The sequence below is a fragment of the Leptinotarsa decemlineata genome, unplaced genomic scaffold (genome assembly GCF_025532065.1).
Source record: "Leptinotarsa decemlineata unplaced genomic scaffold, Ldec_3_MD MMD2_tig00026307_RagTag_RagTag, whole genome shotgun sequence".
In the NCBI taxonomy this organism is placed as follows: Eukaryota; Metazoa; Arthropoda; class Insecta; order Coleoptera; family Chrysomelidae; genus Leptinotarsa; species Leptinotarsa decemlineata.
In genome coordinates this window covers 13,123,341-13,145,332 of record NW_027412681.1, presented here as the reverse complement: position 1 = coordinate 13,145,332, position 21,992 = coordinate 13,123,341, and the positions used below count along the sequence as shown (strand labels likewise).

General features: G+C 35.8%; 2 protein-coding genes across 2 annotated transcripts in view; both read left to right on the top strand.

The window, feature by feature from the left end:
- Poxm (paired box pox-meso) overlaps positions 1-21,992 on the top strand; it is a 118,036-nt gene that overhangs the window by 77,186 nt on the left and 18,858 nt on the right. The gene's annotated exons all lie outside the window — the stretch shown is intronic.
- On the top strand, positions 11,398-14,962 carry LOC141485129 (E3 SUMO-protein ligase ZBED1-like). The gene has a single exon (XM_074181190.1). The coding sequence runs from the start codon at positions 11,840-11,842 to the stop codon at positions 13,772-13,774; it is 1,935 nt and encodes a 644-aa protein (XP_074037291.1). The 5' UTR covers positions 11,398-11,839; the 3' UTR covers positions 13,775-14,962.

Here is a 21,992-nt window from a genome sequence, read left to right as displayed (position 1 = left end):
AGTCAAAGTAGTAATTTATTTGTCATATAATGTATAGATATTCAAAGACTAACAAATAGTAATTTATTTGTCATATAATGTATAGATATTCAAAGACTAACAAATTTCCAACTTAGACTTTTATTAGTCAAAGTATTCATTTGTCACATAATCTATGAATACTAATACAACTAACTACTGTTTGTGTGAATAATGTAGCCCTGAAAAGGGCTGTTGTTTTTTTTTTTGACCAGTTGGTCCACGGTTATTGTGCCACAGGTTGGACATTATTACATATAATACATGTAGATACTCGGGTGAAGTTTGTTAGTGGCCTCTCGCAAGCTTCACACCAATTCTGTCCCATTTCCATAATTGAGACAGTGTTGTGGGTGTTGACATGGGCATACCACCCTCCATTATTGTTTCTATGCGAATAAAACCGAAAGCAGCACCAACATAGTTTTTTGTTCTCTCCATCTATTGTGCTGATCAATACGTATGCATCCAATGCACAATACAAATCCAAGGGATCTTCCAGTGTCTCACTGACATTGAGTGTTCGCATACCGATCCTCATAGCACCATCACCTTCAGTTGTGTCAGCTTCTATCCCTTCATCATCTCCTTCTTCATCCATGACCCTCTCAAACTCCATCACGTCATCATCTTCGTCGCTTTGGTTGGCCTCGTTTTCAACTTCGTCTATCTCATCTTCATCGACTCCAACATCTTCTGCTTCAACTATTACTTCCTCTAGCGGAACATTGACATCCTCATCATCTGATTCGTCTATCCAATTGTTTTCATCAACAGCAGCTATTCTATTTAATGCAGCATTTATTTTTGCAGAATTCATCTTGTTGTTGTTTGCTCACAGTTGTAGAGAGTGAATGAATGAACTCTAGGTTTGCAAGTCAACTTATATAGGAGGTGATGCGACTCCCACTTGACTCGTTTAGAGTGGAATAGTAGGAGAAGTTATCCCACTATACTTCCACATGATGTTGATTTGTATAAATAGAGATCGTAGGTATAGGAGAGAGCATTCAGAGTTTCTGTAAGTCATCTCTTAATATTTCTAATCGAATTAGTAAAATGCCGTTTCCAAAAGAGTGGAATGAAAAACCAAAAGTGTGTGTCTACCCAATGATGATTGCAGGGGCTATTGTGTGCTACTTTTGTCAAATAAGTAGACCTAAGGATTCAATCAATCCATGTACTGGTATGTGTAGTGATTGCGTGTTGCGGATTCAACTATCGCCTCCTTCTCATCCACCGAAGCGAACAAAATCGGATTATCGTCAACAACAGTTACAGTGTCTGAAGTGTTCCGAACCTATAATATTTAACAATATAGGTATCTGTAGAAATATTTGTGGTACCTGTGCTGCCGTTCCAACTCCACTGCAACGTTGTTTGCGTTGTGATACATATTCCATGAATTGTTGGAATCATGTATGCAATGCATGTAGAAGTACTTGGGATCTGTGTGAGAAGGTTGGTCAACTCTACCCCAATAGGAGAATCCATTTTTTTCAATGTTGGTGTTTGACGCACGAGCAACAACTATTGAGGAATAGAGTCAAAGAAAGTTCCACATCCACAGAGACATATTAACATTTTTCATTTTTAATTATCGTTATTGTCCTCTATTATTAATAAATATATATATATTTTGAATTTATTTGTATTATTTTCTAACATTTAAAAATACATGCATGCAACACAAAGTTTTCCTCTTAAATGACAAAGATTGTTACATGCGTGAATAGTTTAGTGAGAGAGCGCATGTGCCAGTTGATGAAAGAGCGCATGCGCTAGTTTATTTTCTTCTATAAATGGTGAGGTCTCAGTAACATCATCACCTTTCCTATCCACATTCTATTGCTATCACATATCATTCCTCAGACCTTAATAATCATGAGCTCTATGCCGCTATTGATTGCTGAAGATGGTTCACCACTTGTTGATATCGATCAGACTGATTTTGAAAATATTCCAGTATTACATTTATCGAGTCAAGATTCGATAAATGATTTTGATATTAACGACTTCGTTAACTTTGCAGATGTGCCAGAACCAAATGAGCAAATTATTATTGAAAATCCGATCGTTTCGCAATTATCATCACTCAAACACTCTTCATCTACCCTTCCTCTTGGTGTTGATAAGAAATCTAGAACAATCAAGAGGAAGGTTACTAAGGCATCTTCATCGATTGTCACTGACTTTAAAGAAAAGAAAGAATCCAAAAGTGTTGTGCGACAGAAAAAACCCGCAACGAAAAGTGACAGATCGAAGAGGAAGCCAAAAGGTACTCCTAAAGAAATGAAGAGTGATTTGAAAGCTGAACCGCTATCTTCTTTCACTCCCCTCCATCGGTTTGGGGAAATGAAAAGGAAAGCAAAATGCCGTCTTGTAAAGGCACAGATGACTATTGCTGAACTTGAAAAGAGTGAGCGAGCTATTAATGCTAATAATGAAACTCTTGAAGCATTAGATGCCAAGATTGCATTAGCGAAGGTTGAATTGGCTAGAATGTCTAAAGATGCTGATGAACTCCGTTCAAAAATTGGTAAAGATAAGCAATTCCATCAACGTTCGAGAATGCAAGCTCAGGCTGAGCTTGAGGAGTCGACTAAGCTTTATGAGACAGCATTATCAGTGAGAGATAATTGGCAAAAAGAGTTGGATACTGCATTTCAAAGTGACGGCGATTAGTTTTGGGAATGATAATGTGTTTTCAATATCGTGAGTTGAAAAATATAAGCGGGAATGGAGTATACAATTAATTTGGTTTGGTATACACAGAACATTGCGAATGGCTGGGGCAATGTTTACCGCTGCAATATTTTTCAGTTCACATACTTATAATTGAAATGAAAACAATAATGAACTTTAATATTACTTTATTCATAAAAGTCACTATTATATACATTTAAACCATATTTGATTCATCAATCCAAGAATTTTGTTCGCTAGGAAGGCCTAACCACTTTACATATACTTTATTTTTTCTTCTCTTCAACACCTTCTCAATCAGATATACGTCAGGATTCTCGGTTCGTAATAACTCTTCTTCGTAAAAACATCCTCTAATCGGCTGTTCATTCATATCTTCAAGATTATAAGTCGTTGGGATGGTTTTATTAATTTTAACAATCTTGAATAGCTCCGTGGTAAAATTCGCAGTGTAAGACTTTTCAAAAATATGTTTGTATTTACTTATACGTACAATATCATTTAATTGGAATTTGGGTTTACTTTGTCTTCCTCCAATTCCATTGATACCCTTGAATTTTAATTTTGTTGTTGAATCAACATTGATGGGTGCCATACCTATTGTACGATGAACTTTATTATTATATCTACTAGTTATAATTGGAAGAATATCAAGCCATTTGTGGTGACCTCTCATCGAAAATTCCTTGTAGAGCCATGCCTTTATTGTACGAATCACTCTTTCTGCTATAGCTGCCTTCTTTGTGCTAAATGTTGAATAATGATTGATATTATATTCTCGCATGAGAGATGAGAAGCTTTTATTGAAAAATTCTTTCCCTTGATCGCTTTGTATGTGTTTGGGGGAGTATTTGGCTTCTTTCAGTACATGTTTCATTGCATTAGTTACTGTACTACCTGTTTTATCTTTAACTGCTACAGTCCACAGATATTTGGAGTAACAATCTATCACTACAAGTATATATCGGTATCCTTCATTACTTTTTGCATAAGGTTGCAGTTCAGCTAAATCTATTTGCCATAGATCTGCAAAACCTTTGATGGTGGTTATTCTTCTACGAAAATTACGTCTTGCAGGTTTATGTAATTCATTAACAACTTGTCGTTTGACATCACTTATTTCATTAGTCATTCTATTTCAATATGATTAAAGAGAAAAGGTGATAATGTTACTGCATTGAATGATGATGTGACAGTGATCATTACATGTGAATATGTTAATATATTATACCTTCTTCACGTAATTCTTCAATTATTGAAATTATTTCATTATCATGTCCGGTATGTCCGGCTGACTTTGAAGCTACCAATAGTCGTAGGCGAGCAACTAACTCTTTCGGTGAATTCCAGTACACATAATTCACAGGTTTAGAATTATATATTTTCTCCATTTTCACTCGTTTGAGTGCTCCACCAATTTTACTTCTACTTCTTATTGGATATTGTCGTGAGTCTAATAGAGGTTTGATAACTTCACGAAATTTTTTAGAATTTGTATTTTTAAAACCATTCTTCAGATGATATTGTTTATATGGAGCATTCGTTATTTTCAATATTTTGGAATATACTTGACGAGTTTCTTCATTATCAACATCTTGTGGATTCTTCAAAAAAATCATATCATACAATTCTGGACTACCTGCGCATTCATATTTTTTCACTTTATTAGCATCCCAAAATGAAATGTTTCCATCTTTGAAATTTACCACTAGACTTCCCATTTTCAGCTTTTGTGTAATTGGATCCATACGTACGCCAAATGTTCCATCATATGCTGGATTTCTAGATTTTATATTATTCAAATGTTTCATCAAAACATCTTCACCACTTTCATTCATAACAGGTGAGATGTCAGGATCCGAGGAATCGATGTGGGACGATGATGGTGTTTCGAATAGAGTTGTTCTCATATCGTCTTGAAGTGTGCTCGTGTCACTATTCACAGATGATACACTACCAAAAGATTGTTTTCTTCCTATTGGAGTACTCATGGGATAATTTGAAGTAGATTGAACAGTTCCATGATTTGGTGATAACACTGGTGATTTAGAAGTAGCGTTTGATGATAAAACATTCAATGGTTTCATTATGGGCTCATACAATCTTTCAAGTGTCGTACGATTTTCAATATTATCATTCTTGATAGAGTTGAATTTCTGCCTGACAGCTTCTGTTGTCTCTACTAGTTGACGTTTCAAATTTATTTCATTGTTTTTATTTTCAGGATCTTTTTTTGTATTCATAATGCCCTTTTTTTGAATTAAAGCTTAATTCGTTGGTGAAGTGACCACTACAATATTCAGTGATCGAATAAGTTCCAAAAACAAGATCATGGGTATATAAAACTATCGAATCCTTTGCGATATCTACCTTCATCTATTTTTCTATCCTTATCAATGACTAGAAATCCATATTGGTCCTCCCAGCATTTAACACACATCAATTGGAATTGTTTGAATGTTACATCGGGTGAAACATGATCTGAATAAATGTGATGTAAATTCGTCTCATCTTGTTTGAACATTATAATGAAATTGGTATTGTCACGCACTAACTGTTTGGGTACCCGTGAATATGTCTGTGCTAGATAAAAACAATCAACATCCTTATGACGTCCCATACAGAAATATGATCTAATAATATCTTGCTTTTCACATATCACATCATCGAAAATGAAAACAGAATTAGGCTTAGCGTCGGAGGGTTCCACTATTTCTGCATTATTGCTGAATGTATAAAAACCTAATCCTTTTATAGGTTCCAAAACACTTCGCAAGTACTGATATTTAGGTTGATTGAGTGATTTCGAATAGAGATACACATTTCTAAATCTCAGTCCTTGTGGATGTGTTAATAGTGATATCATTGCATTCGTCTTTCCACAATTTGAAGGTCCTATAATGAGTCCTCGAACTGATGATGGAAGTAGTGGACCATGTCTGAATACCCTTTGTCCATTCAATCCACAACCAAATTTCTCATCTAGATTATCTACAGCAAACTTTTCTTTCTGTTTTACAATGCGCATCGTGCCGTGGTTGGAGACTATATAAATGTTATTAGCTTATTCATTTCAATGTGTACCATCAAACGATACGGACGTATTGAAAGTGATCGTAAAATTAAAAGAGGTTGTGGTTTTGTTAATGATTTAATAAACAAACTTCCTTTCGAATTACATCTACCCGGAGGTTATCAATACTGTGGACCGGGTACAAAATTGAAACAACGTTTAGCTCGTAACGACCCTGGAATCAATAAATTAGATATTGAATGCAAAAAACACGATATTCAATATTCTAAGCATCCATCCGATCTTGCAGCAAGACATTTAGCCGACAAAGAACTTGAATACAGCGCTTGGGATAGGGTTAAATCGAAGGACGCGAGTATTGGGGAAAGAGCAGCTGCATTACTTGTCACCAACATTATGAAAGCGAAAAGACATATGGGCATGGGTTGTAGTACCAATAAGAAAAAATGTAAGAGGAAACAAACGAAGAAAAATAAAATTAAAAAAGTTGCATTTGGTGCTGGGATAGTCCATAAAGTGCGAAATGTATTGAAGAAAGCTGGTGGGAATCAATTTGTGACGAATAATAGCAAAAAAGCTATCACTGTGGCATTGCAGGCGGCACGTAAATACCTTAAAGCTGCCGGTGGAAAGAAGAAAATCCGCACACCACGCATAATTCCTGTTCCCAAGATCGGTGGACTTTTACCATTGATACCAATTTTTGCTGGACTATCCGCACTAGGAAGTTTGGCGGGAGCCGCTGCTGGTATTACCAAGGCTGTGAATTCGGCAAAAGCCAGCAGAGCGGCTTTAATGGAAGCCAATCGTCACAATAAAACCATGGAGGCTGTAGCATTAGGCAAACGCGGAAGTGGAATATATCTCAAACCATACCGTAAAGGTTTAGGACTATATTTAAAACCATACAAAGCCACAAACATAACAAAAAACTAATTGAACCCCTACCTCAGAGGCCTCTTACTGATCTCGATCTCAGTTATTATGCACAAAAAATGAAAATTCCATATTTTCGTGGTGTTTTTATGCGTGATAGATTACCATCTTCAGGTCCAAAACAAAACGAGACAGCTATTGTTAATTTAGATGGAATAAGTGGACCAGGAACACATTGGGTGGCATATAAAAAATGTGGGAAAGAAGTCACATATTTCGATAGTTTTGGAGATCTACCCCCACCATTGGAATTGACTCGATTCTTTCGAAAACGTTCGAATGTAAAAATCAAATATAACTATGATCGACAACAGAAATTTAATACAGTTCTCTGTGGTCACTTGTGCTTGCAGTTTCTCTCTGAATAATTTTCCAAATAAAAATGGATTCAACACCAAAACTGGATCGGGAGGCTATCAAGGGAATGGGGTTTTCACTTAGAATGTTTTCAAAATATGGTACCTTGAAAAAAATGGATAAAGTGATGCTTGCAAATATGCCTAAGGAAGTGATACTTGCATGTGTTGCACATGAGATTGCATATGTTTGGGAAAAGTTGCCTAAGCATCTGCAAGATGACATCGATATAATGAAACATAGATATTGTTATGAGCACCACCACCACGATCAAAATTCAGAATCGGATGTTAATGACGGTCCTATACCTCGGAAATCTATGTGTTGTATTTGTAATATAGAGGATGTGAATATTGGTATCAATAAAAATGATACTTATTACAATACAACACCTTCCAAAAAGTGTAAATTGTCTCAAATGTGCTGTTGCTGTGTACAATAATAAATTGAAATGTGTTTCAAAATATTCATCAGTCATGTCACGAAAGTTCGAGCTACAAGCTGTCGGGACAAGTGTCTTGAGTGCGGATTTTTTTCCACCAATTGAATTGGATAGGAACAGTCGTTATGGATTAGGACTTTTGGGATTCTATGGGTGCAATACAATAAATAATATAACTGAAGCTAATAACTTAGTTAGTTTTAGAATCAGTAATGACAACTCATCGATACCCCAAAAGTTGACAATTGAAATTCCATGTGGTGCTTATGAAATAGAAGAGATCAATGCCGTCATACAGAAACATATCATGTTCAGATTGTTTCATGATAAAAAACCAAATGATGTCGTTGCAGATGATATTTTCTATCTACACGCCAATAATAATACATTCAAATGTGAAATGCGATCCAAATATGAAATTGATCTGACACATCCAAATTCAATAGCAGAAATGATGGGGTTCGCTCATGAAATATTTCCACCAAATCAGATACATGAATCATCATTACCAATAAACATTACAACTGTGAGACTTATCCGCTTAGATTGCAATATAATATCAGGTTCATATATAAATGGTGAAGAATCCCACATTCTTTTCTCATTCGATATTGATGTTGAACCTGGCTACAATCTCACTAAAGAACCACACAGTATTATATATATGCCTGTCAGTCCAGAAGGTCGTCAATTGATTCACAACATTACAGTGCGTATTTTGGATGAAAAAAATAACCTTATCGATTTTGGAAGTGAAGAAGAGATTTTCATTATTTTGGAATTCAAGAAAATCGAATAACTGTTGTTATGGGTTTCATTTATAATAGACAAAATCGCATTGAACAATCCCAAACGAGTTGCACTATCGAAAAGAAAGGTGTGCATAAAAAGAAGCTCATTCCACAAGTGTATGCTAAACAGTTAGCACATAACGCTCTGTCTGTGAGTGATCTTAAATTTTTGAAATCGATTGGATTGAAAGTGAGAAAATAACAATGGTGCTCGAAACAAACAATGAAAAGTTGAATATATTCAATGAACCAGTGCTCGATCATTCTCTCATAAGTTTACATGAGCACACATATAAGCCCTATGGATCACCGCTATTCAGGAATTCGGATGAAATCAGAATTGCAATCAATAATCAAGATGTTATACTAGATATTGCCGAGAGTTTCATTTACATAGAAGGTAAATTCACCCCCAAAGATGTAGCGAAAACATGCTATCTCTCGAATAATGCAATTGCATTTCTCTTTGACGAAATTCGTTATGAAATGGGTGGTGAACAAGTGGCTGTTGTTAGAAAACCTGGGATAACATCTACAATGAAAACCATGATATCATTTGGACAATCTCATGCTAACACATTATTGACATCTGGTTGGGGACTTTCACAATTGAAGCAAGATATCTTGGATACAAACAGTCATGTTTTTAGTGGAAAACTACCACTGAAATATTTGATGGGTTTTGCTGAAGATTACAACAAAAGTATCTTGAATGCCAAACAGGAATTGATTTTGATTATCGCTCGATCATTCAAAAACTCATATATAGGTGAGGTTGATGCTGATTTGGAAATAAATAAAATCGAATGGAAAATAAGGCATATTGTACCAGATGATAAACACAAGCTCAAACTTTTGAGTAGAATAAACAAAAGCGGTCTGAATGCCAAAATCAAGTTGGCGTATCGTATGTGGGACCTCTATGAACTACCATCATTACGTGGGACTTCTTCAGACATATGGGCCATCAAAACAACTAACGCATTGGAAACTCCTCGTTTTGTCATCATCGCATTCCAAAGTACTACCACATCTGAAGATAGAACACAAGATATTACAAAATTCACAACTGCTGATATCAATAGTATTCGAGTATACTTGAATTCTGAAGTTTATCCATATGAGCGTTGGAATTTGAATTTCGATAAAAAACTTGATGCTCCTGCTTATTATGCTTTTGAGAGTTTCCAGCGAAGTTATTATGATAAAGATATGAGTGAACCTCTGATGGACATTGGACAATTTAGAGAGAATCCACTATTCGTCATCGATTGTTCCCATCAACCGAATGCAACAAAATCATCAACTATTGATATAAAGATTGAGTTTGAGACGAGGAAGACCAAGTTTCCAGACAACACTAAAGTATATGCATTAATTTTGCATGATACAGTTTTAACATACAATGCATTGGATGGTTCAGTTCATAGCAGATATTGACACTTTTTTTTCACTCTATCATGTACTGTTTTATGATCTTTTTTTTTATTTGTAACTGACTTATATCATGTATTGTATTTTATATCATATTTATTGTTTTGTAATCATTTTCTATTGTATTTCATCAGATTTAAATAAATAAAACATGAAAATAATACAAAGTTTTTTATTTGACATTATTTATGATTTACAGGAACATACAGACTATCTAAAATAACTTCTTCCTCATAATCATCATTTTCGCGACCATCTTCAATTTCCTCTCGATTTTCATCATTCAATTCAAAGTGATGAATAATCCATTCTGGCAAGTATGGTTGGAGGCTATACAGGAATCTTCTTAGGTTCAGTTCAATCATAACCTCACAAAGTTGCCACAATTCCAATTCATTATCCAAAAATTTGTTGCAAACTTCTGCACCACTCCAATAGTTCTCAGCATCACGAAGGCATAATTCGATTTGTTTTTCATCATAGCATACACTCATATCATAAACGCTTGCATGTTCGGCTCCATCACCCAACACCTTCAATTTAGACGACAAATGTTGAACCGATGATTTGAGATCTACAATATCGACCCAATCTTGACTTGCGTACTGCATCCACATCTTTAAATGGTGGAACTGAAATCGAATAAAAAAAACAATAAGCAACCTCCAATTTTTCAGTGATATAATACTCACATTCCCATTTTACTTGTAGTTACAAAGTGAGTGTATTCAACTAAGTTAGTAATGTTTATATTTCCATATAATTATCATCTAATATATGAATATTAATAAAACAATAAGAAATTCATTATAATTACTATTATTATTCAATCATATTGAATTTGACTAGAGTTATCGTTTTCACACCAAAAAAACTTTGTAAGCTATGACCTAAAGAAATTCACTATAAATTATTACTATTATTCAATCATATTGAATTTGACTAGAGATCGCGTTTTCATGCCAGCAAAACTTTGTTGGCTCTGTCCTAAATACATCATCGTATATTTACCACCCGATGAGTTGATACAAGATATATCGTCATCACTGAATTGCAACGAAATACGTTTTGGTAGCCATGTTTTAAATAATTTATCATTGCTCACATCTTGCAAAGTTAATAAAATTGATTTACCAAATCGTGTAGAATAAGTTGACATATTTTTAATTATGTACACTTCATCAATTGGCAATGATGATAAGGCCTTTTGCTCTAGTATTTCAACCTCCTGTACAATCAAATTATTAATTTTGTTCAAGTCTACTTTTGAAACGGACATGATGAAAATATATATGAAAATATAAACAATTTCCAACAGACAAATACACTCACCGTCTTCCTTCTATTACGAACTGAATAACACTCTACCAATTGCTAACTGCTGCAGATATATTCGTCTACTGATTTCATAGTGTGCCAGGCATTTCTTTTATATTAAACAGTGTGAGTCACCCCCACCATGAAACCGTGAAAGATTCACATTGCTAGTTGCTATCCACTAGAGATGCCTGACGTCACAGCCAAGCCCATCTCCCAACTTGATGCGATAACAGTTGCCGGTACGAGCAAGCAATGGTCGTTGCGGTCTCGGAGAGGGTAGACGCTAGAGATGGGAAATACCGTTCCTTCGTTGGAGCGCTCCAGTCGCGATTGCGACTGGAAAATACCGCGACAAAATACCGCGACAAAATACCGCGATTAACACTGAATACTCCATAGCGAAACTTTACGAGAAGGAACCACCATACTAAGCGTTATGGAACGTCACGCGTATCGCCGTCGCGTTGTAGGTTGTATTGAATACTGAACATCGTGTGGGGTAGATCACTTCAGTTTACAATTGACTCATTGATTTTGAACTATCCGAAACTGTACAAATCGAGAACCAGAACAGACCTTCAGTGTGTATAGTGTGTAAGCTATCATTCAAGTTCGATATTGTATTCAGATTATTTGTGTTTCTCGAGTGGAGCGTATTTTTCGAATAGTGTATGGTTTTGGCCTATTGGAAGTTGATACACATTTATTTCTATAATAAATAAATAAACGGCCGCTTATATTCAATTGTATGTATAAATAAATCCTCAGTGACCAGAGTTTAGATTAGATATTCTTCTTTAGATGTCTTCGAGGCGTACTACAGGCACGTCGTTGGTGTGGAATCATTTCGTTCCAAAACCGGGATCAGATGTGATTGCTATATGCAATATATGCAAGATGGGTCTTAGCTATAAATCGTCTTCCAACAATTTGAAAAAACATATGTTGAGAAAGCACCCACTTGTGAAAATGGATACGGAAAGATGTGAACCATCCTCTCAGCCTTCTCAGAGTTGCTCACAAGAACCGTTGTCCGGAAAACCATTTGAAGCCATATCTTCCTTGAAAGAGGTTTCCGATAATCTACATCAGAAACCATCAACTTCTGGCGGTAAGAAATCACAAACAGTTGTGACGAATTTTGTGAGAAAAAAAATTGGTTTATTTGAAAAAAAAAAGTTGGATTCAAAATTAATGCAACTTTTTATTAAAGACTTTCAACCATTGTCAATTGTGGAAGATGATGGGTTCAAAGAATTTGTTCAAGCTTTGAACCCTTCTTACCAGCTACCTTCCAGAAAAACAGTTTCCACATCTTTTTTAAATGGTTCTTATGAACAAATTTATAATGAAATGAAACATTTGATGAAAATGAGTAAAGCAGTCACGTTAACAACAGACTGTTGGACTTCACGAAATACTGAAAATTTCTTAGCAGTCACTGCTCATTTCATTAATAAGAATTTCAGACTGAAGAGTGTGCTATTAGAATGCATTTCTTTTGGCGAACGCCACACCGGGGAAAATTTAGGAGCGGAGTTGAAAAAAATAATTTCCGAATGGGAGTTAGACAATAAAATTTTGATGGTTGTTTCTGACAATGCATCAAATATAAAGAAAGCTATAATTGACTCATTAAAACTCAAACATTTCGGATGTTATGCGCACACAGTCAACTTGATTGTCATTGACGCATTACGTCATATATATCCAGTATCCGATAAATTGAAAACAATTGTGGCATTCTTCAAAAGAAGTACAACAGCCACAGCTAAATTCCAAGAGCAACAAGTGCGATTAAACGGAAAGTCAAAAAAGCTCATACAAGATGTTGCTACAAGATGGAATTCAACATTTTATATGTTTGAGAGATTTTCGGAATTGGAAGAACCAATAAGAACAACTATGGCACTGTTAGACAAAGACTTGCCCATAATATGCCAGGAAGAATGGGAGTTTCTCAAGGAAATTGTGGAAATTTTGAGACCCATGGAAAATGTAACAAATATAATGAGTGGTGAAAGTTATTTGACCGCGTCGTCTGTTATAGTTTTGAGTGATGGTTTAATAAATATTTATGAAGAGATGAATAAAAATAAATTTACATATTTGTCTGAGAAGGTAATTACCTGTATTTTAGAAGGTCTCAGAAACAGATTAGGAAGCATAGAAAATAATAATTTACTTACTATGTCGACATTTCTGGATCCCAGATTTAAAATTTTAGGATTTTCTAATGACCAGGTCTGTGATAGAGTCAAGAAAAGTGTGATATCTCATGTCACTCACGTTATAAATGTCAGAGAGTCACAGAAAGAAAATACCGTGGTAAGTGGAAACGACTCGCCAACTTTGAAAGCAGATCAACCCAACAAGACTGACCAAAAATTCTCAATATGGAAAACGTTCGAAAAGAAAAAATCAACTTTTTCTCCTGTTGGAACGGCACATTCCAAAGCTATAATCGAAGTGCAGAGGTACGTAGATGAACCACCCATACCTAGAGAAGAAGATCCCTTGGAGTGGTGGAGAAAGAATGCATACAACTTTCCCAATCTTTCCGAACTAGTCAAAGAAAAATGTGTAACCGTTGCTACCTCTGTGCCTTGTGAAAGGTTATTTTCAAAGTCCGGCCTCATGCTATCTGATAGGCGAAATAGATTGAGTTGTGACAAAGTTAAAAAACTTTTATTTCTCAATTCTAATTCGAATTTATGTGATGGTGATATTCCATAGTAATTTATTCATTCAAGAATTTCGAATAGAACTTTGTTTACTGTTTCAAGAATATGAAATTCTTGTTTAAATGTTATAATACAAGTGTTTATTTTTATTCAAAATGGCAGCATAGCAGCCAATTTTTACAAATTCAATATAGTGGTTTCATGGTTGAAATATTGTGAAAAACTTGAAGTTATTTGAAAATATTGCGTAGACGACAATATTATGCGGCCAAATTGAACTTGGAGGAAATGACTCCTACGCCGTCATTTTGAATAAAAAGTGTCACTTCAAAAAGATAATTTCATATCCCATCAAATGATCTGATGAAATGTACAGGGCTCAATTTGAAATTTTGACTTGGGTTAATTTTCGGTTGAACCTGTAGAAATATAGGCTTCAATGAACTATACTCTTATTCGAATTTCAAATTTCTTTCCCACAAATAACTCCGCAAATTTATGTATTTGTTTATTTATTTTACGCGCTCATTTAGTTATTTCATCAGACACACTCAACTTTGAATCTTGACTGATATTTTTGTGATGTTATAGTATAGATAAAATTATTATTATTATAATTATTATTTCGTGTACTTACCTTATTGTGAGCTCATTTTTATTTTGCAACATTTGCTTTTCGGTTTTTATTTTATATAGAATTTTTATTTTGTTTGGAGTGATGTCATTTATTCATTTTATTTTTGTGTTTGTATTTGATATTTTTGTTAATTTTATGAAGTAAATTTTTTATTTTATTTCATGTATCTCATTTACCTGATGACAAATCATTCAAATAAAATATGAAAAATTGTTCATTTCGAACTCAACCAAACAATAATTGACTGCTTTGAATATCGACCAATACCGCCTAATACTCAATTGGGGGTAATATATGTGCCAAAAAGATCCATTACAGCTTGCGGATGATATATCGCGATAGCGTTCCATTCTTACTTTACCCACCACGACAGAGAGAAACGGTACAGTATACGTTCTACGTACGTATCGTGTTCCTACTTCCTACTAGGAACAGTAGGAACTGAACTGAGAGGCCAAGAGGCGACGCGACACGATGCGGTACGATACTCTGCGATAGATACCGTCTATTGAAAATACCGTCGTGCATCTTTCTTGAATACCGCGACGGTACGGTATCATAAAATCGCGCTCCAAAATACCGTTCCTCAAATACCGACCCATCTCTAGTAGACGCTAGGCAAACGGTCCTCGGCTGCCGTTGTGTCACCATCGATAGCGGGGCTAGAGCGAACCTTCATCGCTTCGGGAGAGGTGAGGGCAGACCGATGAATACGCATTACTCTGCCACACGTCGTGGAGTGAACATGTCGCTCTCTAGCCGTTGAACGGTTATTGCTGTGACGTCACTCCACTACTAACTTGGTGCCCTAACACCGATGGAGCATTTATTACTTGGAGGATCTTCGAAGTATGCAGACGTATGTTTGTACATAGACAAACAAGCACATGATGAAACCCTGTACCGTGCATTCTCCTACACACACACACACACACACATAAACACACAAAATCTCATATGAAAAAAAAAATCTGAACGATCCATGCACCAGACACTTCAAGGTCACAACGCCTTGACTTCACTGCACAACAAAAAAACTTCACCAAACAACAACCAATAAAAAAAAGCAATTAATACGTCATAGTGGTGGGGGGAGGCCGAGAATCAGCTGTAAACAACTACTACCCTCTTCTCGATGCGCGTTTAACCAACCAAGTTGGCGTTTTCAGGAGATGAAGAAAACTCATTCTCAACTCTAAAATAGGTCTTTTTTCATATCTAACAGAGCACACTTTCATTTTTCGATATCAATCCCCAGAAACAAACACCGTACCTTATTCTAGAGTCTATTGAGCTCTAGTCAATACTGATCTTAAATTAATGAAAAGAAACTTCAAGGAATTGAGTTTAGATATCAGATGTTGGCAGTGACTATTCCAATTCAGGAATCCATCCAGATAAAAACTTAATACTATACTACCATCACTTTTCAAAGATGGAGCCCTGTAGCACACATGTTTGTTCGTTCAGAGTTTAATTTCAAGTGAAACACTTCTTATACCATAATATTTCAATTTTGAAGCCAATTTTTCTTGATTGGCACAGTCGAATGCACGGCTTAAATCATACGGGAGTACTGCCGGACAGTCACCTGCATAAATTTGTGTGATTATTCGATTTAATAATGAAAACATTGCTGTCAATGTTGCAAATTCTCTGATCCATTTTTTTCGAAAGCAAAATATCGCCGAACAGGCAAAACACTTGTAACTTTCATGTCTGTCACCAACAAGCTAAACAGCTGAAATTGTGGACATATGTTCAAAACGAGTGTAGCAATATAAAAACATAGAAAAATCGCTAATCGAATGTACGTAGCCCGTAATATTTGAAAATTCACCTTTTTTTTTAACAGTCCACTTATGCCATATTTAACTGCACGAATGGCGACCCCAGTATACCTACCTATATTACAATTTGAACTGCTTCAATTTTTACTGAATCACTGAAATTGAATATACAGTGTGTAATTACGAAAAATTAACAGAGACGTTTTTGAATATAAAAAGTAAGATTTTTAAAAAAAGCTCGGACACGTCGATTTCCAATTAAAGGGGGACACCTTTCGAACTAATTAGATTTTTTGTACTACGCACCCTTTCGGAGAGGTGCGTCCGACGACCTTCATTTAGATAGAGAAAGAAGGTCGAGTGGCACCTAGTTTTGAAGGTCTTTCGAATACCTTTACAACTCTGTTAAAAGAAATTTTTTGTAACGATTAGTTTTCGAGATAATTTGAAGTTGAAATTGCCATGTTAATAATACATTAGACAGACCACTCGGTAACTTGTATGCCTAAATAAAAAATTTTTCGAGCAGTTCTTCTTATCAGTTTTTTGTTAAATAAAATCCCTTTTTAAAAATCAATACCCACTGCTCTCCTTCCAGTTTTCATTAGTACATCGTTCGATTGTTTTGTTTAAACGGGTCGTGTATTGTTATTTGTTTAAAAATGGCTTAGACTAATGCTGAAAGGGTTTCAGTTATTGCTTTATTTTTTGGCAACGACCAAAATGCTGATAGAACATCAATTTTATTCAACGAGCAAAACCCTGGTAAACACCTAAGCAGAAATCATGTTCTGGATTTGGTCACGAGGGGGTGCGTACTACAAAAAATCTGATTAGTCTTAATTAGAAATCGACGTGTCCGAGCTTTTTTTAAAAATCTTACTTTTTATATTCAAAAACGGCTCTGTTAAGTTTTCGTTGTTACACACTGTAAACCGTTATTGGTGAATGTATACGAGTACATAATATTCTTCTGTATTTATTAAAATTGCACCGCACATATAACTTCCAGTTGAGTAATAGAAATTAACATAGTATGCGGTTGCCGAGATATATTCGCATTTCTCATCCGTGAATTAATATACTATTCTGTATCTGTAGAGTAGGGAGGGTGAGTTATACCACATGTGACCCATCGTACATCCTCCCGAGGAGTTGTCCTCCTAGGTCATCGTCCATCCTGTACTTTCCAGACTGTCTTCGCGCGGCTTCTTCAACCTTCTTGGGGTTCCCTCCGTGGAAGTGCACAAGTGAGGGAGCTTTCCTCCAGGGACAGTCGGTTCCTTGCCTTCATTCAAGGTGGAGCTCTTGGCGCCTGCCGCAGGAAGTGCCCTTGCTGTTGGAGGTGATCTGTTATGTCCAGCCTCATTCCAAGCGATAGATTGAGGTGGGCATTTCTGTTCATCCCCAACCACCGCCTTAGACTGAGGTGAACACTTCTGTTCAGCCTCGGGATTGGTTTTTGTTTTTGTTGTTTCTGTTTTATGTGTTGTTTCATTCATGTGTGTTCCCACGAGTAGTGAGGGAAGAGTTGGTCACCTAAGGCAGAGCTCCGCATTACCAGAGGTAGGCTGATTACAATGAGGTTTCCCCCAGTTCCCCAAGGGAATTGTTCGTGACCGCATATCACCCTGCCGCCATTCAGCTGTCGGAACGATTCCTTACACCTTAGCTTGGGTAGGCAAGTCCACGATGGCATGTTTTGCAAAGGTTTTTGGGGGGTTTTAGTTCCTCTCACCCTACTTATTTCTGCCACTGACCAGGAGTACGACGACCTCGTCCGTAAGACCACATTGGCTTTCCGGACAGGGCCTCCAGTCTCCTGGCCGTTTCCCTATCCGCCACCTGGTGACGCGCCCGATAAGTAGCCCAACCCACGGGTAATAATATACTATTATTTAGTGATTACGAAAATAAAAAAAAAACATTTTTGTCAAAATGCTCCTGCTATGGTTACTTCTGATGGTGCGTGTTTTTTCGCAATTGCTCATATCCAAAACCCATTCACGAATAAGTATGTAATCTGAAATCGATTTTCTGTATGGACTGTTGGAATTTTCTTGGTATTTACTAAAATAGCTCAGTGAAAGCGTCTGTTCAACAGTTTGCCGAATCATAAAATTTGTTAACAACTACACTGCCCGCGATAGTGTTGATTGACACAGTATAGTAAGTTTAAGCTTTATGGTCTGCTGGCATATTTACTGTACCGTATATTTTCTAATAATACCTACTCAGAATACTTTTCTGCCGACTTGAAATATATGGTTCAATTTAACTCGCGTAATGGGTAAGTGAAAATAAATTGAATTTGTGATGAGAGGGTCCAATGAGATGCTAAGATCCCTCTATAAATATTTCTTAATTATATTACGACCTTCGGGAGTTGCCTGTCTGTTCGTGGTTTACGAAACACCAGATCGATATATCAATTTGAAACTTTTGAGACTTATATTCCACTATGGAAAAATGGAACAGCTTTAGAAATTTTCTTTTTCAAATATCACATTCCGGAGTAGAACTAATGCCAATTATTTATTTTCAACATTATTTAATTTTTTATGTGTTCCACAATAAAGGTAAAATTTATTGTTTATTCATTTCCTTGAAAAAGTTACAAAAACGCAATATTTTTTGTTAGATATCTCTCGAAAACTTTCACCATCAACGCTGGTGTTCCCCAGGGATCCATATTGTCTCTAACCGTCATTTTATTGTATATCAACGACTTATTGAAAAAAACTGAGAATCCAATATATTGCTTTGCTTCCATTTGGATTCCAGGACATCTGCTGCGGATCCACATCTTCACCGGACGTAGGAGGATATAGAAGTGATTCCGAATTGGGGTGAAAGTAACCTAGTTCAATTCAATGCAACAATGCTGGAATTGCAAAGGCTGCTTCTCAAAAGCTTGGAATACTGTTTCGAATCAGAAAACTGTACAAACCTCAGCAATTTTTGATCCTTTATGAAGCTCAGATCAGACTTTCTTTGGAGTATGGGTCACATGAATGGAGCTCCATCCCTGAGCGTACCCTGAAGCTGCTGAACTCCATCCAGAAGAAAGCCATCCGCCTGTATACCTCGAACTTCACCGTTCAAGAACTCTTTCATTTGGAAAACTGCGTTTATGTGGAATAAACTTACTGAGAACGTTTTTTCAAAGAAAATCAATATCCATTCAATAACTACTTTCGCACTGGCACCGCTCTCAATTGATTTTACCAGTTCAATAAACTACATCACATTCATTTATTTATTTATATATTTATTTATTCAATTTATTCATTTATTTATTTCATACACTATTCTACAGGATGAACCCAATTACAGAATAGTGAGAAACGGTAGCATTTACAAATATGAACTTACATAATATAATTTGTGAATCTATATAATAAAGATAAAAACAGAACTGTCAGTTAGCTAAGAAATGTTTTTTGATTTGTATAATCTGGCAGTTGAATATATCTAGGACATGACTAACAGAGTTAGAGGTATCGCACATTGTATAAATTGGAGATTTTTTCATTATATTTGTACGCGGAGTTTTGAGATAAAATGTGACACTATTCCTAGATGGCCGTCTGGGAACCCAAAAATTCAACATATGTAACAATTGAGGCAGGTAATTATATTGTTTATGACCTTGAATAAAAAAAGAAATGAATGATATTTACGCCTTAATTCGAGACTACAAAAAGTGTAGTATTCAAGCAATTCATAACAGGGTATTCCTACAGTAGGATACGTGTCTTCTAATTCAAAAGACTTATAGGTATTTTAGGAAGCGCCTCTGTAGGGCTTCTAGTTGATTTATATGAACCTTATAGTAGGGACTCCACACAACAGATGCATTTTCCAGGCTAGATCAAACAAAAGTGAAATGAAGTAATTTCAATGTTGAAGCTTTTTCGAAGTTTTTTTTGTATTTCTTGTGTCAGGACGTTCCAAAACTTGATTGTTTATGATGTAGTTGTGTAATGTCAAATTTGTTTTCAGTGACATTTCATTACATTTGGATATGTTGAGAAATTGATTATTCTTCCGACACCATGTAGCAACACGATTTAAATGCAGGGCGAGACGTTCGCAATCATTAGAACATGTTATATTGCGATAGAGTTTCAAGTCATCTGCGTATAAAAGGAAATTGACATCAATCTCAGCTCCGATATCATTAAAGAACATATTGAACAGTTGGGGTCCTAGGTTCGATCTTTGTGGTACACCAGATGTGGCTACATATTCGACAGACTCGAGGCCATTGAGTTGGACGTACTGCTCACGGTTGTTAAAATACGATTTGAAGAAAGTAATTGAGTCATTGCATAACCCAAAAGTCGAAAGTTTATTGAGAAGGATACTATGGTCAAGTCTGTCAAGTCTGTCGATGACATCAGTCTGATACTGACAATCAATACCCTCCGCAGTAAATTGAGTGATTATTAAAAGATTGGTGATGGTTGAACGTCCTTTCATGAAACCGTGTTGATTGGGGCTAATAATATTGCTAACATGACAATAGATTGTCTTCTCAAGAGGCATCTCAAACACTTTACAAAAGTTGCATATGATAGAAATTGGTCTGTAATTTTTTATCTCACTTTTATCTCCTTTTTTGAAAATAGGGCAGACTTTCGACATTTTCCATATTGATGGTACAGTTGATGTTTTCAGGGATATATTGATTACAGTTGTTAGTGGTTCAACCAGAGCTGAGGCACAATCTTTAATTGTGAATGGTGGAATATGATCAGGCCCCACAGTAAATTTAGGCTTTAATTTTTTTAGGGTAAGATAAACATCTTCAATACTGAAGTTTTTGATTACTAGGCTGGGAATATTACTACTGTTGTTCGAATGGTCACTTGATGTTGGCACTATATAAGAACCCCTGGAAAAATTTGCAAAACCATCAAGAATATCTGAGGGATTATCGAGTAGCTTGCTTTCATGTAACATTTCAACTCCGATTCCATTCGTACATTTTGACTTGTTGATGAATGACCAAATCTTGTTGGGGTTATGGATAATTTGGCTCTCAGTTTTCTGAATGAATTTTTCATAAACTATTCTAATGGCTTTTTGATTTCTGCCCAAGACGTTTGAATTCGTGAAAAGCGTGAGTGTCGCCGTTTCTTTTATATTTACACCAAAATTTTGCTTCAGTTCGATTTTCTTCATCAATGCACCATCAAAGTATAGGCTGAATAACTATTTTTAGATTTTATCGAGAATTTTGGCACGCATCGGTCAAATACAAGCATCATCTGCATCGCGAAACGCATCCAGAAACGTCCAATCGAGATTAAGGATCAGCTCATACATGAGCGGGAAGTTAGCTAAAAGTATGTCAAATTATGATAATTTGACAAATTAACTGGTGATGAGGCAATACCTTCGCGAACACCAATTAGCACACCGCCAATCTACTTAAATTGGTAGCAGTGAAATTTCTATATGTCCTATATATTTTAAAATTACCAGGAAAAAGTTCCGAGTTATCGATGGGTGAGTCAAGCCAGGTTTTCGTCAACATAAAAACCTTATTCTCATTCATCGAGACCACATCTACTGTCTAGTTTTTGATGTAGTATTATTAGAAGTAGTCGGTGTTTTCCGTATTCAAGTAAAATATCATCTAATTTTTCCAAAAATACAAATTATTTTCTTAGCATCATTATCAGATAGTAACTTAGTTAGCGAAACGCATATCGAAATCCAGTATTTTGGTTATGTTGAGGTAAAAGTAGAGTAGGTTTTGAGTTTGGAGCAGTTCGAACAATGCCTAGTTATTAGTTGCCTAGCAATTGCCTAGCTATTAAAATTTGTTTAGT